Source organism: Bufo bufo, chromosome 4 (assembly GCF_905171765.1).
Source record: "Bufo bufo chromosome 4, aBufBuf1.1, whole genome shotgun sequence".
NCBI lineage: Eukaryota > Metazoa > Chordata > Amphibia > Anura > Bufonidae > Bufo > Bufo bufo.
In genome coordinates this window covers 432,269,125-432,289,394 of record NC_053392.1, presented here as the reverse complement: position 1 = coordinate 432,289,394, position 20,270 = coordinate 432,269,125, and the positions used below count along the sequence as shown (strand labels likewise).

Sequence of the window (20,270 nt, the reverse complement as noted above, 5' to 3'; positions counted from 1 at the left end):
CCCGCCCAGTGTAGTGGGCAGGGAGCGGGCGGTCCGCGGCTCGGGCCTAGCTGGGGGGAAGCCAAGGAACTAAGGAAGGAGGAGTACTGTAGGCCTGGAGCAGGCGGGCCCGGGGCGCACTGCCGCACAAGGAGAACATGAGGTAGGCGGTGGAGGGGGCTGGAACGGGGGCGTAGTGGAGGCGGAGCCAGGCTGGCACCAGCGCCGCAGTGCAGGAAAGATTTCCTCTGGCTCCTAGTAACTAGAGGGAGGACTCAGGAGGCGGACTCAGGCGGGGGGGTTGGGGGGGGTACCTGTTGTGGAGGGACTAGGGAGGGAGTGGTCCCGCCGGCCGCACTGGCGCCAGTCAGATTTGGCGCTATGCGGCTATGCTATCGTCAGGGCAACAGATATCACCCCCCAGCCTGTGTGTGCGAGTGCGGCTGTGTACTGGCTGGGCCGCCCGGCCGGACTCGTAGTCAGGGCAACATAGCAGCAGCAGCTATGCAGGCAGAACTAGATGATCACAGATGAATGATAGATATTCATTCATTGGCTCAGCAGCGTGCCGCTCTGGCTGCCACTACTAGTGACAACTCAAGTCACCTGACCTGCACAGGGGGGGGTGAGTAGACAGTCACACAGGCAGCTCTAATCATTTTAATCTGATAATTCTGATTCAATTTCTTGGCGGGCGCGGGCCGCGGGCCACGGCTGCCGCCTGAGGTCTGACTCTGCTGTCTGAGTCAGACCTCAGCTGCGGCCCGCGCCAGCCAAGAAATTGAATCAGAATCAGAATTATTATCGGATTAGATCAGATCATGATTCTTCAGTCAGTCATATATAATCAGGCTTCAGCAGAGTCAGTCAGACCTTCGGACAGACGCACACTGGCACTCTGGCAGGTGGCAGCCAGCAGCAGCAGCGCAGGAGACGGCACTCGACAGGCTTTCAGGACTGGACAGGGGTCAGGACTTGTTAGGGTAGGTTCCAATAGAATTTTGAATGTTATTTTATAATAATTAATATGATTTTTGATTTAAAATTAATTCAAAATGATGAGATGAGCGCCAGGGCCATGTGAGCGCAAAGCTCTAGGCTAGCTAGCGCACACACTGAGGCGCTCAGGATTAGCACAGCATCAATGATGTGTTAAATTTTTTTTATAGGGGGGGGGGTGATGCCGTGCTAATCCTGAGCGCCTCTGCTCTGGCGCTAGTTTGTGTGACCGTGACACTGACATGATGGAGCCTGGAGGGAGGGCCGGGGGGGACAATGTAAATGTCTGTACTCTGAGTATGTCACTGTATGTTACATGGGAATGGGGCCAGGCCGCCAGGAAGGGCCGGCCGGGGGGGGGAGGGGGGGGGGGAAATGATGTGCCATGGGGATGGGGGGGTATAAAATGTGACACAATGGATGGGGCCAGAGCCATCCGGGCGGGGGGGGGAGAGAAATAGCCTATTGTGTGTCAGATTTCTCCCCCCCGGCCGACCCTTCCTGGCGGCCTGGCCCCATTCCCATGAAAAGAAAAATAAGGTAAAAAAACATCTACCGTATGCACAGGAGGTGGGTGCGGTAGGTGCATTGCGTGTTTGCGTGGGAGCTCTGGAAGGGGTGGTGGGAGGCCCGATAGATATGTGGGGGCTGGGCTGGGGGGGCCCATAAATTTTTTTTGCTATGGGGCCCATGCATTTCTAGCTACGCCCCTGCTCTGCGAGTAAATTACCGGAGGAGAGGAGGCGGGCGGCAAGGGAGGCTGTTCTAGCAGCTCCCACTCCTCTCTCGTGCGCCCTCTGTGATGCCGGAATATGACGTCATTCTGGCCCCGGCATACTAAACGGCGCGCTGGAGGACTGAGGAGCTGCACCACACTGGACCCCAGGGAGGTGAGTATTTAAGTGTTTGACTGAGTGAGTGTCTGCCTGTGTATTTATGTCAGTGAGTGAATGTATGTATGTCTGTCTTTCTGTCAGTAAATGTATGTGTCTGTCATTGAGTGGTTGTGTGTGTGTGTGTATGTCAGTGAGTGTGGATGTCTGTCGGTCAGTAAGTGTCTGTGTGTTTGTCAGTGAGTATGTGTGTGTTTGTCAGTGAGTATATGTGTGTGTTTGTCTGCCAGTGAGTGAGTGTCTGTCAGTGAGTTTCTGTGTGTGTGTGTTTCAGTGGGTAGGTGTATGTCTGTCAGTGAGTGTCTGTCAGTGAGTAAGTGTGTGTCTGTCAGTGAGTAAATGTGTGTCTGTCAGTGAGTAAATGTGTGTCTGTCAGTGAGTATGTCTGTCAGTGAGTTTCTGTGTACGTCATTCAGTAAATGTTTGAGTGCGTGTCTGTCTGTCAGTGAGTGTATGTCTGTCTGTCAGTGAGTGTATGTCTGTCTGTCAGTGAGTTTCTGTGTACGTCATTCAGTGAGTGTATGCGTACGTGTCTGTCTGTCAGTGTGTGTGTGTCTGTCAGTGAGTGAGTGACATGAGGGGGCGGCAAAATGGATCTTTGCCTAGGGCGGCAAAAATCCTTGCACCGACCTTGCCTGGCACACAATGTAAGTCAATGGGGACTGATCAGTTTTCTCTGACCCAATCTGGCACAATAGAAAACGGATCCGTCTCCCATTGACTTTCAATGGAGTTCATGACGGATCTGTCTTGGCTATGTTAATACAAACGGATCCGTTCATGACGGATGCGTGCGGTTGTATTATTGTAACTGATCCGTTTTTGCAGATCCATGACTGATCCGCCCAAAACACGAGTGTGAAAGTAGCCTTAGTCAGTATGCGTGGCAGATTGTCACAGATAATTTTGACCAAGAATATTTGCAAAGAATCTCACTTTCGTTTATATAGTGAATGTAGCATTAGTTTATATATTTTATGATCATACATTTTATGTGAGCAGAGTGCTGTTGCATTGTATTTAACTTAATACACATTAATGTTGGTTGAACACGGTCAACAATTTATCACTGCTGTGTCCTTGCCAGCTCCAACCATTGGCAGCTCTGTATATGTGTCATGTCCCTGGTATTAGTTACTGAGTGCAGGAAAGAGAGAGCAGAATGGGACTGTCGGCTCTTGGTGATGACAATAATATGCAGTAGGAAAGCACACTTACTGTCAGGGCAGAATGAGGAGTGGGGCTGCAACGTTCTGTGTGCTATGTTACATGTGCGCTAAGTACTGGTGGTTCAATTGTGCCCTCTCTTCCCTGCACTTAGTAACTTAGAGAGATGTACAGGAAAGAGAGACATATTAGCGCTGGCAGCAAGTCACACAGGGGTGGTGAGATAAGAGGCAAGCTGAGAAGCTTGCCTCTGTATGTACACATACTGTAGCGCTCAGGAGAATGTTGAAGAGGGATTCTCCTTAGCAATGCTCAGAGTGCCGCTAAAAAAATGCTTTGCACCCTGCTTTCTAGTGAAAACCCGTTTCCCTAATAAAGTATGTTACAAAAATGTTTAACACCTGTGTCCCTACACTATACTTCACTGCTACAATTTTAGCTATATTTACTCATTTTGACCATAATAATGAAACTTTCTACAACAAAGGAATGGCGTTACCATCCCAGGTATTATTTCATTGGTGGGTGATCTGTATTTGTCTGGAATATTTCTTTCTGTTGAACTGCATTTATTATTAATACTTTTATGTTTTAATGGGGTTGTCCGGCTATATATATTGATGACCTACCCGGGTAGTGTTGAGTGAATTTCTGTTTTCAAGTTTGGTGTACAAGGTTCGGGTTATCTAAGAATTCCGTTAAGTAAGTTATGGTCCGTGGTAGCAGAATCCACAATGGAATTCTTAGATAACCCAAACCTTGTACGCCGAACTTAAAAACAGAAGTTCGCTCATCCCTAATTCCGGCATATCAGACCCCCGCCGATCAGATATTGATGACCTATCCTGACGAACGGTCATCAATCTATATGGCCAGACAACCCCTTTAACCTATTTTCATAAAAATGTAAGTTTTTAATATTCATGTCTATATACTTGTTTTTGGAATTGTTTGAAGGACTTCTAAGTGTAGTCATGGAGCCATTTTTCAAAGGAGAAGTGTTTGATACTTACCTGGTGCCAGTCAGTATCAGCTATGAGAGAATACTGGAGGAGTCGCTCTATGCGTATGAGCTCCTTGGAGTGCCAAAACCTAAGGAATCTACTTCAGTAAGACCTGCTTCAATGTTGTTTGTGCCCTGTTGTTACTTATGGTTACTACAGTTCTCATTATTAGATCAACCACAAAAAAAAGAGTGCAAAACACACCATTAATGAATCATAAAATATAATATTTATTGATAACAATAGTTAAAAATGATATTCACAATACTAGCTTGTGAATGAGCAGGGACAAAAACACAGTTGCACACCACCTCAATTGTGGACTCTCAGCTATAACAAGTTGCAACAATGTAAACGACCTCTAAAGATGTCAATAACAAATCCCAATACAGGGTAGAGCGGTCGAGTTTATATAAAGTGCATACCCTGAGGAAGCGATCACACGCGAAACGCGCGTCAAGGAGCGCCACCACCCTGTCTTTACCTCTCTTCTTACTGGTATGTTGCCATTCATGTCGCATTTGTAGTTTAGCGAGCATACTTGTTTGTTACTTCGCTGCTCTTAATATGCACTAGTCACTTTTTGGCACATTTTCTAATGCATATGCACTTTATATAAACTTGACCGCTCTACCCTGTATTGGGATTTGTTATTAACATCTTTAGAGGTCGTTTACATTGTTGCAACTTGTTATAGCTGAGAGTCCACAATTGAGGTGGTGTGCAACTGTGTTTTTGTCCCTGCTCATTCACAAGCTAGTATTGTGAATATCATTTTTAACTATTGTTATCAATAAATATTATATTTTATGATTCCTTAATGGTGTGTTTTGCACTCTTTTTTTTTTGTGGTTGATCTAAGTATTGGGAGTGTACCGTTTATTTGAGACCATATGGTGATTTAGTTCTCATTATTAGTGTCCATGTCTGTCTACAGGGATTGATCAAAGCCAGGAAGATTCTTAGTGATGACTTTGGAAGTATTCATGTATTTTTTGGGAAACCCATGTCATTGCGGTCATTGGCATCTGGAAGACTAAACCGCTCTCAATATAACCTTGTTCCCAGGTATTTGTGGATTTGTTAGAAGAAGATAATTTTGTTTCACATCTTTTAATGTCTTAGCCATTTCTCAATGTGTTTCTTAGAGTCATTTTACACTGGCCAATACAGGGCAATGATTGATGGTATTACAGCCTAAGGCCCCTTTCACACGGGCGAGTTTTCCGCGCGGATGCGATGCGTGAGTTGAACGCATTGCACCCGCACTGAATCCGGACCCATTCATTTCTATGGGGCTGTGCACATGAGCGGTGATTTTCACGCATCAATTGTGCGTTGCGTGAAAATCGCAGCAAGCTCTATATTCAGCGTTTTTCACGCAACGCAGGCCCCATAGAAGTGAATGGGGCTGCGTAAAAAATCGCAAGCATCCGCAAGCAAGTGCGGATGCGGTGCGATTTTTACGCACGGTTGCTAGGAGACTATCGGGATGGGGACCCGATCTTTATTATTTTCCCTTATAACATGGTTATAAGGGAAAATAATAGCATTCTGAATACAGAATGCATAGTACAATAGGGCTGGAGGGGTTAAAAAAAGAATAATAATAATTTAACTCACCTTAATCCACTTGTTCGCGCAGCCGGCATCTCTTCTGTCTTCTTTTGTGAGGAATAGGACCTTTGATGACGTCACTACGCCGCCTGCGCGAACAGGTGGATTAAGGTGAGTTAAAAAAAAAAATTATATTTTTTTTAACCCCTCCAGCCCTATTGTACTAAGCATTCTGTATTCAGAATGCTATCTACACAACACCGATCCCAAACTTGAACTTCTGTGAAGAAGTTCGGGTCTGGGTACCACATTCAGTTTTTTATCACGCGTGTGCAAAACGCATTGCACCCGCGCAATAAAAACTGAACAACGGAACGCAATCACAGTCAAAACTGACTGCAATTGGGTACCTACTTGCGCGGGTTTGCCGCAACGCATCCGGACCTTATCCAGACACGCTCGTGTGAAAGAGGCCTAATAATTGATTGTTTAAAGGGCTTTTCTATAGGTCAGGGCAAACTGTATGGGGAAGAATGAGAGATTATTTGGTCCCCACACAGTTTACATATTAACAGCAGCATATACCCAGTTTACACAGACCGATGAGCTGCCGATAGCATAAATGATGCCACTACCCGACAACTGAACATTGGCTTATTTCTCTACAGATTGCTTCATGTTTACAAGGGCCAGTGATTGGGAATGAGAATTCTTATAAACGCTCATTTAGCTGATTATTCGAATATTGGCCCGTGTAAAAGAGCCTTTACCTAAGGCCTCATGCACACAAACGTATTTTTTTCCCGCTTCCGTTTTTTTTTTTTTTGCGGACTGTATACAGAACCATTCATTTCAATAGGTCCGCAAAAAAAAAATACGGAAGTTACTCCATGTGCATTCCGTTTCCGCATGTCCGTATTTCCATTCTGCAAAAAAATGCAACATGTCCTATTATTGTCCGCATTACGGACAAGGATAAGACTGTTCGGCAAGCTGTCCCATTCCGCAAAATACGTAATGCACACAGACGTCATCCGTATTTTTTGCGGACCGCAAAATAGATATGGTTGTGTGCATGAGGCCTAATGCAAATATGGAGGCGTGGCGATCTCCATGAAGTCATGCACACCTGACCAGTCAATCTGTCCTGGAGGCTGGTTTTAAAGTCAGTATAAAACTGAGTCTGCTTATATAGAACCTACCAGTAGCCATTTGGCTCTAGGAGAAGTATATGGTGGGCTCAGCATGCATGTTGGTACTTGCATCCCTGGATCCGATGAAAGCTGTAATGGCACTGGACGGGGTTAAAAGAAGAGTGTGCTTGGCGTGCATGCTAGCCTGCATTCCCGGGACTTTGTGTGGCTATCATGGCCCATAAACAGGTAGGAAATAGTATTAGGGACCACTCCATAGAGGCGACCTTGACGTGGTGAGTGGCTTATTACGCTTTGGCCAAAATGTACACCAATGCCTCATCCAGCATAGAGTCAGGGCAGAATGCTGGTTGCAGAGTGCTATCACATTTGTATTTTGCGTTTGTATATGTATTTCGCCATAGTGATCTGTACAACATACAGGGTTGTGCTGACTCAATCACCCACATTTTTTCTAATGCAAATATGCACCAGTATTCCTGATGGTATGTGGAAGTTTGATAAGCTGAATACAATGTGTCCTTTAGCATAGTTTTGGAATGCCATGGCAAATACTGTATGTAATTATTATTAGCAATAACCTTAAGGCCAGTGATACAAATGTGATATGTATGATTGAATATGCCATGGAACTGTTATAAAAAGTTATAGACTGCACATGTCCGTGTCAAGTACACTGTGGTGTGTTAGTTACAAAAGGTCAACATCATTTTTGGTATTTGAACATTTCAGACATCTTTCTCAACGACCCTCAAAGGAAATCCAAAAGTTTATCTCTGATGTGGCCTACAAAGTGGAACTTCAGCAAATAGCTAATATGGTGCTCTGCCCTGGAGTCTTGATAGCAGCCATTTTGCTACAGAATTTTCCATCTCTGAACTTCAGTTTGTTAGTTGACAAAACCATATGGCTGAAAGATCTAACAGAAGCCTTTGGGGGATGTCTAGAGTGGCCTGGTGAGTAAGCTAATGATATCCCTACCAGGGCTGTTAACTCATTAGTCATTTGCTTTGTAGAGTGGTATTCAAGTAAAATATTACATTTTTGTGTATTAGAGGCACTTTTCAAAGGTGAAGGTGCTGGGTATTGATGTGATTTGAGGCAGAGAATGAACTGGCCATTGAACAACTATTGATAGACTTTGGAGTCAATACTTTGGGACACAGATCAATTAGTATCACATGGACAATATACACTTTCATATCATTCCATAGAGCCAATGAGTGATCGATTGTTTCCAGTTCTAGCCTTGGTATTTTCCCAATTCAAAAATAGACCTAACATTTGCTGGTAAAATGGGAAAATAAATACAGTATTCCCAGGGCACTGTTCTTCAAAAGTAAAAAAAAAAAGCTGTCTTTTATTGATAAAAGCATAAGGATACAATACAAATTTGTGTAACATATTTCAAAGAATTAAAGGGGTTATCCAGGCCCCTAATACAGAGAAGGAGCACACAATCCAATGTGAAGTCTAGTAATCATGCTTTGTGATTGCTATCTTCATCTTACTCTTATGTGTGTCTTTTTGTTTATTTTCTCATTCTTTTATGTCTTTTAGATAACATGTCTGCTAGTAAAGTAGTTCGAGCCAGCATAGATCTCCACTCAAATATCATGAAACTTGCTGATGGAGAAGTAATCTTGTTTGAGAACAAACCAAATGATATTCTTACAGAAGATCAGGTCTTTATCCGGGCTGTTACTTTGCTCATGTGTGCCTCCTACAGGAACCAGATGGTCAATATGTATGTACGACCTGCCCTGGTAGCGCTAGCTTGTAAGATGGCATCAAGCTCCTCAAGAGGTAGGGGTTACTACATTGTCTCCTTATGGAGAATTATTATCCCTCATTTACTGCACTTCTGGTTTATCTACATTCATCACAAATTGCTTTAGATTTAGATGCAGTTGGATGAACATAATAAAGAAAACAGTCCAGTGGGGCCCACACAGTTAAAGGAGTTGCACAGGATTACAAAAAATATGTCTGTCTTTAGACTTCTGCTATTGTAGCTCATCCCCACTCACCTAGATGCATGGGCTGAGCTCCAATGCCACACGCATACCTTGGGCAAGAGTTTTTGAGGAATAATTAATAACGAGGGTGTAGCCAGATCCACATATTTATCACAAATTAGTATACAAAGGACACAGGGGTGCACACCAGCATTGCTTTACAAAATAAAAATAAAAAGAGGAAAATAGGATTGTTTGAAATGTAGTGGGCTTTAGTGCAGGAAAGAAAGAGCACAATCCAGAGGTAAGGCTGGGTTGATACCTGTGCTATTAATTTCCATCGGTCTCTAATAGAAGTGCCAGGTCCAGGACTTTTATGCTTGGCCATCCACATTAGATAGCTGTCAGCCATCAGCTGTCTCTCCCGAATACTACATGCACTTGCTCTCTCTGCTCGGCCAAGCATGCATGTTTTAGGTGGGGAGAAAGTTGCAGCTAGGCTTTTCTAGCATCAACTTATTTCCTCCAAAACTAAAAGATCGGGCAGTTGAAATCCAACTCAACTGCCGTCCGAGAGTCCGAAGGTCTCTATACGCATTATATGGTCAGCCAGCCCCACCAATATTTGCAGGTTCAGCCGACAAGTATCTAATGTGTATGGCCAGCTTAAGGCTTTTTTCTGAATAGCAGCATACAGTTGCGGAATGAACTTACCTAATATTTTATATATATATAATTTATTTTTATTTTTTTATTTAAGATGATGTTTCCAAAACATTTTCCTTCTTGAGAAATCTTTTTTCCAAAGAATTCATTTTCTTTCCTGGGTTTGAAGAGAAGGTAAGAATTTATTTAATTAACTGAAAGTCATAATTTTGTTGTTTAACTTCCTTCCAGCTCACTGACATACTGAGGATAGGCCATCACTTAATAAAAGGAGGACAACCTCTTTAACCCCTTAAAGAACAGGTCTATTTTCATTTTTACATTTTGTATTTTTCCTCTCCATGTTCCAATAGCCATAGCTGTTTTATTTTTCCGTTCACATAGCAATGTGAGGGATTTTTTTTCAGGAAAAGATGCATTTTTTAATGACGCCATTTAATTTCATGTCTTGTTTTGGGAAAAAAGGAAAACAATTCTTCTTTACCCTGTAGGGTAAAATAAAATAAAAATACATAATTCCAAGTTTTTGAGGTTTTGACATCACGGCGTTCACTGTGCGCTAAAAATGAGATGATGTCCTTATGCTGTGGCTCAATACGATTGTGGTGATATCAAACTTGTATAGTTTTTATTTCTTGTACTTTTTTCCATTGGGGGACACAGATCATGGGTATAGCTTAGAGGTATTAGTAGGAGGGACACTATGCAAATACAAAAGAGCTCCTCCTCCTCGGGCTATACCCCCCGACTCCACCAGGAGAAGCTCAGTCTTTGCTTAGTGTCTGGTGAAGGAGGTTGACACTCTCTGATTCTGCTCCTTTTTGTTATTTTTATTCTAGATGGGGACACAGGTCAGCATGGCGCCTTCCTGGTCCCCCGTGGAGTGCCCGCCGCCGTCTTTGGGACGTTGCCTGGCTGCCTCCATTTCCCCCCAAGAAGATAAGTGGATCCGGGCTCGACCTGTTAGCTCCGGCATCCCACCAGCTCCTGGGTCACCTGCTGCCACCCTCCATCCAGAGCACTGCACTCCTGGAGTCAGATGTCTGAAGAGGTGAGCCCTGCTGGTCCTGAACGGAGGGAGAAGACTTCAGGAGCAGATAAGTATACTGCAATCGCTCTCTGCTCCCCCCCCCCCCCCCCCCTCCCTGTCTTATGTCTATGGGCCGTCTGGGTGAACTAGAGGGTGTTATCTCTGTCCGGGGGTTCTAGGGCATGGAGGCACTATTCTGGCTAATTTCCCTGCTGGGACTCTCGGCTCCCTCTGAGTTTTTTATTTTTATTTATGCGGCATGACTTTTCCCTATGACTTTCTATAACTTGCAGCAGCACCCACCAACCGCTCGCTCCGTCAGAGACCTCTGACAGAACAAGGATTTTGGGCTGCAACTGCAGGGGTGCGTGCCTTCTTAACCCCCGCTTCGCTGTGTTCGGCACTGGGGGCCATTTTGTCAGGAAGCACAGGGAGTGGAGCGCGCTATTTTTTCGCACTTCTATGATGCGACCGGGGGGGCGGAGCCTAGCGCTTCACTCCGGCATCTTCCTCCGTCTGCTACAAAGGTTCCCACGCTCCTGACCGCTCCCCTGCTTCTTTCTGAACAGCTGTTTAGCTGTGTATGTGTGTGTATAAATGCCTTGCTTCTGATGTGAACAATCTCTAGTTTGATTCCCAGAAGACACTTTTAAGGTTTCTTTTCTCTAACTGCAACTGTAGATTCTTGTATAGTTGTTATCATGCCTAAGCCTAGTCACCTTCTCAGGCTCCAATGGGGTCCTGTTAGACCACTGGTGTTTGTGCCTCCTGCCCTGGCCCTGGACAGGATCTCCTTCTTGCCCAACCCAGCTCCTAAGGCAAGCTGGTAGCTCAGTGATAAGGCTGTTGCCCCAGTCCAGGCTTTCTGAGTTCAAACCACTTTCAGCCTTTTTTTAAAAAAAAAAAAAAGTTTATTTCTGTCCCAGCGGAGCCGGCGGTACCCGCTTGGGCATCTGCCAGATCCTGCGCAGCCGCTGATTTGGCCTGAGTCGCCAAGGCAGCCATGTCCTTTTTGGACCGTATGGCAGTTGCCAATCCAGTGGCCCCTACCATTCCGTCTCCCCGCAGTGGTTCCCGCTGAGGTCGCCTGACTAATAAGAGGCAGCGTGAGCGGTAGCATCCATCCTTGGATGACTACGTTTTCCCCCCTCGTCTAGAGGTGTGTTCAGACGACTCTCCCCCCCCTAAGGAGCGCAGGTCTGAAGGGGGATTGTCCGGCTCGGACGATGTCATGGAGCGGGTCCCTCCGCCTAAGCTCCCCACGTTTGGCGGACTTAGTAGCGGCTGTCCGTGACACTTGTAATCTCCAAGGGGATTCTCCTCTACGCGGGAGTTCCCCCCTTTTTTCCGTCCAAGAAGCCGTAGGTTGTCGCGTTTTTCCTATCCATGAGGAATTTCCGCGATCATACCCAGAACCTGGGACAGGATCATCCTTTTACGACTGAGCAGTGTGTAGGGGTGGTCTTCTCCCCTAGGGTGGATCCCCCAGTGTCCAGGATCATGGCCTTCCCTGTCCTTACCGGCTCCTCTCTGCAGGACGTTCTGGACAGGCGCCTAGATTCTCTGTCAAGAGCCATTTATCTCTGGCGGGCCAGTGTTCTTCCCAAGTGTGGTTGCAGCGCCACCCCCTGAACTTGGCGGAACATGATGCGTCTACTGACACACCGGATTTGGTTCTCCAGGTGTCTCAGTCTTCCAAATTCCTTTGCGAGGCTTCCATGGACATTGATTCCCTCTTTGCCCGCATTGCAGCCCTCTCGGTCATTCTGCTCCGAGAGGTCGGGTTGATAGTGTGGGACGCTGACGCTTCTCCAAGTGTCCCCTTACTAACCTCCCCTTTGAGGGTTCCAGGTTTTTTAGGGCTCAGCTGGACGAGTTCTTCTCTACCGCTATCTGGGGGCAAGAACTCTCACATTCCACACCTACGTCCTAGCGTCCCTTTCGAACCGGGTCCTCCGGTTCCAGTACCAGTCCTTTCGCTGCCCCGCCGCTGGGGGGCTACAGGACTCCCGCAGGAACCCCCCCCCCCTTCAAGCCCCAGCCGTCATGGTGTCCAAGGGCGCAGTCGGCCTCCCTGCTACTTCCACAGGTTTGGAGGGCTCATGTTCAGGACACCTGGGCTCTAAGAATTGTAACGTCGGGTTACAAGATAGAGTTTACATCCAGCGTTCCGGGGGATCCGTTCCGCGCCTCGGATCTCTGGATGGACCAGGGGGATTATTACCCCGGTTATTCCAGAGGAACAGGGCACGGGTTTCTTTTCAGACCTGTTCATCGTTCCAAGGAAGGAGGGGTTGGTGCATCCGACCCTGGATCCGAAGCTGCTCAACTTTATTCCTCCGGATAAGGAGGTTTCGATTGGTATCCCTCCATTGTTTCTTTTCTTCAGGGGAATTCCTCGCGTCCGTAGACTTCCAGGACGCCTGTCCGCATGGCCCAATCGCAGAATCTCACAACGATTCCTGCGCTTGCCATGGGTGGCCGACTCTATGTATTTTTGTCGCCCTCCCTTTCGGGTTAGCGACTGCCCCTAGGGTCTTTACCATGATCGTAGCGCCTTTCATGGCTCTTCTTCGCACCAAGGACATTTCTTGGCGGCCTTACCTGGAACACTGTTTAAATGAAACAGCTCGGATGGTTGATCGACTTCCACGATCCTTCTCCTCCCGTCCCTGAAGCTCTCCTTCTGGGGATACTTTTGGATGCCTTGACCGAGAGAGTTTTTCTTTCAGACTACTAGGTCTTCTGGATCCAAATGGCGGTGTCACACCTGCTGCGCTCCCCGTGTCTCTCCTTTCGGGAGTACCTGCGGGTCCTGGGTCTTGTGGTGGCCTCTTCCGAGGCCGTAACATATGTCCAGTTTTTTTCTCACACTCTGTCGCCGCGACAGGAGATCTTTCCCTCTGGGACGAGACCTCTCGTGGTCTGTACGCTTACATCTGCAGGTGGCGCGTTATGTTTTTTTCTACATGTTCAGGAAGCTCTTTTTTTGTGGGCTCCCTATGAACCTGACGGCGGGAAGATCGTTACTCCCATTCTTTTCCTGGACCACTAATGCCTGCCTCTGGCTGGGGCGGTGTTCTCCGGTCCCACTCGATCCTGGCGAGAGTCTCTGCATCCGGGTGTCTGCAATGACGTGCGTGGCAGGTGGGGCCTTCCGGATGTGGATCTGATGTCGTCATAGGTTCAACAACAAGCTCCCGAGGTCCGAAGGCGTATGGGGTGGACGCGCTGGTGTCTCCGTGGCAAGTCTTCATCCTCCTCTATGTCTTCCTTCCGCTTCTCTTCTGTCGATGGGTCTACGCAAGATTGCGGTGGAAAGGATTCCGACCGTTCTCATCGCCCCAGATTGGCCTAACCGCACATGGTTCTCGGACGTGGCTCGGATGCTGGCGGATGCCCCATGGCATCGCTTCTCGGCCTTTTGGCTAAAATCAAGTGTAGTATCTGTTCTTATCAGTTTAATATCTGATACGTCCCCTATCTGGGGACCATTCTTCCCGACGGAGAGGTTCTACTGTCTCGGGGTCCTCTCTTCCTCCGGAATCTATGGTCTCTTCATTTAACGGCGTGGCTGTTGAAACCGCCATCCTGAAGAAGAGGGGATTCTCGGATTCGGTGGTTTGAATCATGATCAGGGGAAGCCGACTTCCTCCCGGATTACTATCGTACCTAGTAGGCCTTCATGACTTTTTGTGAGAACTCGGGGTTCCCTCCCCTTCGCTTTTCCATTCCGATGGAGCTGTCTTTTCTTCAGTCCGGACTTGAGATGGGACTGTTGCTGAGTTCCCTGAAAGGTCAGGTTTCGGTGCTGCCGTCCTTTTTCAAGGGTCCCTTGCTCTTATGGGTCCTGTGAAAGTTTTTTCTTCTGAGGTTGGCACATTCGGTTTCCGTATGTTCCCCTTTTGCCTCCTTGAGATCTCAATTTGGTCCTGCATGCTCTGCAGACGCCCCCCTTCGCCCCTTCGAACCTCTGAGAGAGGTCTCCCTGACCTTTCTCACCTGGAGAGTGGTCTTCCTTGTGGCCACATCTCCCATCAGATGGGTGTCTGAGCTGGCCGCTCTTTCCCGCCAGGAGCCCCTTTCTGGTTTTTCTAAAGGATACGGTTGTGTTCGGTCCGGTTCCCTCCTTTTTGCCCAAGGTGGTCTCTTCTTTCCACCTTTAGCAAGGATCTTGTCCTGCCCTCCTTTTGCCCTTCTCCGGCAAACTCCAAGGAACGCGCTCTACACTCCCTGGCTGTCGTCTGGGCCTTGGAAGTGTATCTCACGGCTACCGCTTACGTCCGCCGTTCTGATTCCCTGTTTGTGGTTCCCGAGGGACCTCATAGGGGTCTGGCGGCCTCCAAGGTCACATGCTAACAATTGCAATCTACGTTTTTCTCTAAATTCGCATAAAACCCTAATATCCTTTTTGGATTTGTGTTTGGTGGGAGACGTGGGGGATGGCCGTGTGCAGAGTCGCACGTATAGAAAAGAAACCGCAGGAAATACCATCCTACATGCGGGATCCTGTCATCCTGCACATACTGTCCACAACATCCCTAGGGGTGAATATATTCGCGCTTTGCTCGATTGCTCCTCCAGTGAAACCTGTACTGAAGAAATGAATACTGTCACCACCCGTCTTCTAGCCAGGAACTATCCCAGTAGACTTTTAAACCGATCTAAGAATATGGTTTCCACTATGTCTCGGGATAATCTAATCTTTCCAAACAAAAAGCCCAAACTTGGTCATAAAGAGAAGCAAGTCATTTTTTCTACGAGCTATAGCTGTGAATACTCACAAATATGTAACATTGTCAAAAGACATTTTCATCTTCTCAAATATGACCAAGTCTGGGGTGATGTTGTAAAAAGCGGTGTTAAATGTGTTGCCCGACGTGCTGTTACTTTAGCCAATATGGTGAGCCCCTCTCTTTACCAGGATAAACCTGGGTCCCAGCCTACTTGGCTGAGACATATAGGTAATTTTAAATGTGGACATAAAAAATGTACATGTTGCTCACATATGAGGATGGGCCCACATATTCTGTCTACAAGTAACCACATAACTCACACTATTCAGCAATACATTAATTGCAACACCACATATGTGGTATATTGCAGAACATGTTCTCTGTGTAATCTACAGTACATCGGGTGCACATCAAACTGCTTAAAAGTCCGAATTTGCCGTCATATCTCTGATGTACCCCATGCTAAAATAAAAATGTTTCTGCCGCAAGTATGCATTTTGCTGCGGTTCATAATGGTAATACAGATAGCATGTCAGTACAAGGAGTGGAGAGGGTTAACAGACCAAGCAGAGGCGGTGATCACAAGAAAAAGCTGCTCAATCGCGAGTGCTTTTGGATTTTCAAATTAGGCTCACGGATACCGTCAGGATTGAACAGGCGTCATGATACTATTCTACATTACTAATATTTTTACTTCCTTTTTTTATTATTGTAATTTGTACATTTTATCTTACTTTCTATGTCTTTTGGCATGTTGTAATTGTTATGCACTTTATCTGTGGAGGATGTCATCAGGAGGTGTGTCCTGTACCTGATTGCGATCACCTGTTCTCAGTGGTTCACTATTTAGTCTCGACTTCACCTCCCACTGATGCACATCATGACTAAGGATCCACATCTATAGTGATCCGAAACCGGTCGATTTTCTGCATTGCTGTATGTTGGTTTTTATCTGCACGGGATTAAATAAAGCCTCAAGTATTTTTCAGTGAAGCTGGACCGTCTTTCTTTCTATTTGAATCTGCTGTGCGCCTAAGGTTCAGGGCGAGGTCCGGGCTCCTGGCTTCCTGTGGATGAGCGCAACATTTTCCAGTGTTGCTCCTGTTTTTTTCTACAGGTTCAGGAAGCTCTTTTTTTGTGGGCTCCCTATGAACCTGATGGCGGGAAGATCGTTACTCCCATTCTTTTCCTGGACCACTAATGCCTGCCTCTGGCTGGGGCGGCGTTCTCCGGTCCCACTCGATCCTGGGGGTTTGGTCGGCGACGGAATCGTTTCCCTATCAACATCCTTGAGCTGAGAGTGAGTTACTTCAGCCATCAAGGTGGGACCGCAGCCGGACAGTGATGCGGGAAGTAAAAATAAATAAATAAAAAATTCAGCTGTGGGCAGAGTCACATGTTCCGGTGTGATCAGCGGTATTCCTTCCGGGAATAGGCATCTGGGCTGCAGACTTTCTAAGTCGAAACAAGGTGGATCCAGGTGAGGGTCTCTGCATCCGGGTGTCTACAATGACGTGCGTGGCAGGTGGGGCCTTCCGGATGTGGATCTGATGTCGTCATAGGTTCAACAACAAGCTCCCAGGTCTCCGGCTCGCGCCCGAGGTCCGAAGGCGTATGGGGTAGACGCGCTGGTGTCTCCGTGGCAAGTCTTCATCCCCCTCTATGTCTTCCTTCCGCTTCTCTTCTGTCGATGGGTCTACGCAAGATTGCGGTGGAAGGGATTCCGACCGTTCTCATCGCCCCAGATTGGCCTGACTGCGCATGGTTCTCGGACGTGGCTCGGATGCTGGCGGATGCCCCATGGCATCGCTTCTCGGCCTTTTGGCTAAAATCAAGTGTAGTATCTGTTCTTATCAGTTTAATATCTGATACGTCCCCTATCTGGGGACCATTCTTCCCGACGGAGAGGTTCTACTGTCTCGGGGTCCTCTCTTCCTCCGGAATCTACGGTCTCTTCATTTAACGGCGTGGCTGTTGAAACCGCCATCCTGAAGAAGAGGGGATTCTCGGATTCGGTGGTTTGAATCATGATCAGGGGAAGCTGACTTCCTCCCGGATTACTATCGTACCTAGTAGGCCTTCATGACTTTTTGTGAGAACTCGGGGTTCCCTCCCCTTCGCTTTTCCATTCCGATGGAGCTGTCTTTTCTTCAGTCCGGACTTGAGATGGGACTGTTGCTGAGTTCCCTGAAAGGTCAGGTTTCGGTGCTGCCGTCCTTTTTCAAGGGTCCCTTGCTCTTATGGGTCCTGTGAAAGTTTTTTCTTCTGAGGTTGGCACATTCGGTTTCCGTATGTTCCCCTTTTGCCTCCTTGAGATCTCAATTTGGTCCTGCATGCTCTGCAGACGGCCCCCTTCGAACCTCTGAGAGAGGTCTCCCTGACCTTTCTCACCTGGAGAGTGGTCTTCCTTGTGGCCACATCTCCCATCAGATGGGTGTCTGAGCTGGCCGCTCTTTCCCGCCAGGAGCCCCTTTCTGGTTTTTCTAAAGGATACGGTTGTGTTCGGTCCGGTTCCCTCCTTTTTGCCCAAGGTGGTCTCTTCTTTCCACCTTTAGCAAGGATCTTGTCCTGCCCTCCTTTTGCCCTTCTCCGGCAAACTCCAAGGAACGCGCTCTACACTCCCTGGCTGTTGTCCGGGCCTTGGAAGTGTATCTCACGGCTACCGCTTACGTCCGCCGTTCTGATTCCCTCTTTGTGGTTCCCGAGGGACCTCATAGGGGTCTGGCGGCCTCCAAGGTCACATGCTAATAATTGCAATCTACGTTTTTCTCTAAATTCGCATAAAACCCTAATATCCTTTTTGGATTTGTGTTTGGTGGGGGATGGCCGTGTGCAGAGTCGCACGTATAGAAAAGAAACCGCAGGAAATACCATCCTACATGCGGGATCCTGTCATCCTGCACATACTGTCCACAACATCCCTAGGGGTGAATATATTCGCGCTTTGCTCGATTGCTCCTCCAGTGAAACCTGTACTGAAGAAATGAATACTGTCACCACCCGTCTTCTAGCCAGGAACTATCCCAGTAGACTTTTAAACCGATCTAAGAATATGGTTTCCACTATGTCTCGGGATAATCTAATCTTTCCAAACAAAAAGCCCAAACTTGGTCATAAAGAGAAGCAAGTCATTTTTTCTACGAGCTATAGCTGTGAATACTCACAAATATGTAACATTGTCAAAAGACATTTTCATCTTCTCAAATATGACCAAGTCTGGGGTGATGTTGTAAAAAGCGGTGTTAAATATGTTGCCCGACGTGCTGTTACTTTAGCCAATATGGTGAGCCCCTCTCTTTACCAGGATAAACCTGGGTCCCAGCCTACTTGGCTGAGACATATAGGTAATTTTAAATGTGGACATAAAAAATGTACATGTTGCTCACATATGAGGATGGGCCCACATATTCTGTCTACAAGTAACCACATAACTCACACTATTCAGCAATACATTAATTGCAACACCACATATGTGGTATATTGCAGAACATGTTCTCTGTGTAATCTACAGTACGTCGGGTGCACATCAAACTGCTTAAAAGTCCGAATTTGCCGTCATATCTCTGATGTACCCCATGCTAAAATAAAAATGTTTCTGCCGCAAGTATGCATTTTGCTGCGGTTCATAATGGTAATACAGATAGCATGTCAGTACAAGGAGTGGAGAGGGTTAACAGACCAAGCAGAGGCGGTGATCACAAGAAAAAGCTGCTCAATCGCGAGTGCTTTTGGATTTTCAAATTAGGCTCACGGATACCGTCAGGATTGAACAGGCGTCATGATACTATTCTACATTACTAATATTTTTACTTCCTTTTTTTATTATTGTAATTTGTACATTTTATCTTACTTTCTATGTCTTTTGGCATGTTGTAATTGTTATGCACTTTATCTGTGGAGGATGTCATCAGGAGGTGTGTCCTGTACCTGATTGTGATCACCTGTTCTCAGTGGTTCACTATTTAGTCTCGACTTCACCTCCCACTGATGCACATCATGACTAAGGATCCACATCTATAGTGATCCGAAACCGGTCGATTTTCTGCATTGCTGTATGTTGGTTTTTATCTGCACGGGATTAAATAAAGCCTCAAGTATTTTTCAGTGAAGCTGGACCGTCTTTCTTTCTATTTGAATCTGCTGTGCGCCTAAGGTTCAGGGCGAGGTCCGGGCTCCTGGCTTCCTGTGGATGAGCGCAACATTTTCCAGTGTTGCTCCTGTTTTTTTCTACAGGTTCAGGAAGCTCTTTTTTTGTGGGCTCCCTATGAACCTGACGGCGGGAAGATCGTTACTCCCATTCTTTTCCTGGACCACTAATGCCTGCCTCTGGCTGGGGCGGCGTTCTCCGGTCCCACTCGATCCTGGGGGTTTGGTCGGCGACGGAATCGTTTCCCTATCAACATCCTTGAGCTGAGAGTGAGTTACTTCAGCCATCAAGGTGGGACCGCAGCCGGACAGTGATGCGGGAAGTAAAAATAAATAAATAAAAAATTCAGCTGTGGGCAGAGTCACATGTTCCGGTGTGATCAGCGGTATTCCTTCCGGGAATAGGCATCTGGGCTGCAGACTTTCTAAGTCGAAACAAGGTGGATCCAGGTGAGGGTCTCTGCATCCGGGTGTCTACAATGACGTGCGTGGCAGGTGGGGCCTTCCGGATGTGGATCTGATGTCGTCATAGGTTCAACAACAAGCTCCCAGGTCTCCGGCTCGCGCCCGAGGTCCGAAGGCGTATGGGGTAGACGCGCTGGTGTCTCCGTGGCAAGTCTTCATCCCCCTCTATGTCTTCCTTCCGCTTCTCTTCTGTCGATGGGTCTACGCAAGATTGCGGTGGAAGGGATTCCGACCGTTCTCATCGCCCCAGATTGGCCTGACCGCGCATGGTTCTCGGACGTGGCTCGGATGCTGGCGGATGCCCCATGGCATCGCTTCTCGGCCTTTTGGCTAAAATCAAGTGTAGTATCTGTTCTTATCAGTTTAATATCTGATACGTCCCCTATCTGGGGACCATTCTTCCCGACGGAGAGGTTCTACTGTCTCGGGGTCCTCTCTTCCTCCGGAATCTACGGTCTCTTCATTTAACGGCGTGGCTGTTGAAACCGCCATCCTGAAGAAGAGGGGATTCTCGGA

General features: G+C 47.1%; 1 protein-coding gene and 3 pseudogenes across 2 annotated transcripts in view; all 4 read left to right on the top strand.

The window, feature by feature from the left end:
• GNPAT (glyceronephosphate O-acyltransferase) overlaps positions 1 to 20,270 on the top strand; it is a 119,028-nt gene that overhangs the window by 47,126 nt on the left and 51,632 nt on the right. For both annotated transcript variants that reach the window (XM_040429352.1, XM_040429351.1), the window contains 5 exons: positions 3,996 to 4,147; positions 4,980 to 5,110; positions 7,486 to 7,709; positions 8,314 to 8,559; positions 9,472 to 9,551. In XM_040429352.1, the coding sequence (XP_040285286.1) occupies positions 3,996 to 4,147; positions 4,980 to 5,110; positions 7,486 to 7,709; positions 8,314 to 8,559; positions 9,472 to 9,551 (833 nt within the window). The remainder of the gene's footprint in view (positions 1 to 3,995; positions 4,148 to 4,979; positions 5,111 to 7,485; positions 7,710 to 8,313; positions 8,560 to 9,471; positions 9,552 to 20,270) is intronic.
• LOC121000245 lies at positions 13,816 to 13,930 on the top strand (annotated as a pseudogene).
• LOC121000244 lies at positions 16,949 to 17,063 on the top strand (annotated as a pseudogene).
• LOC121000243 lies at positions 20,065 to 20,179 on the top strand (annotated as a pseudogene).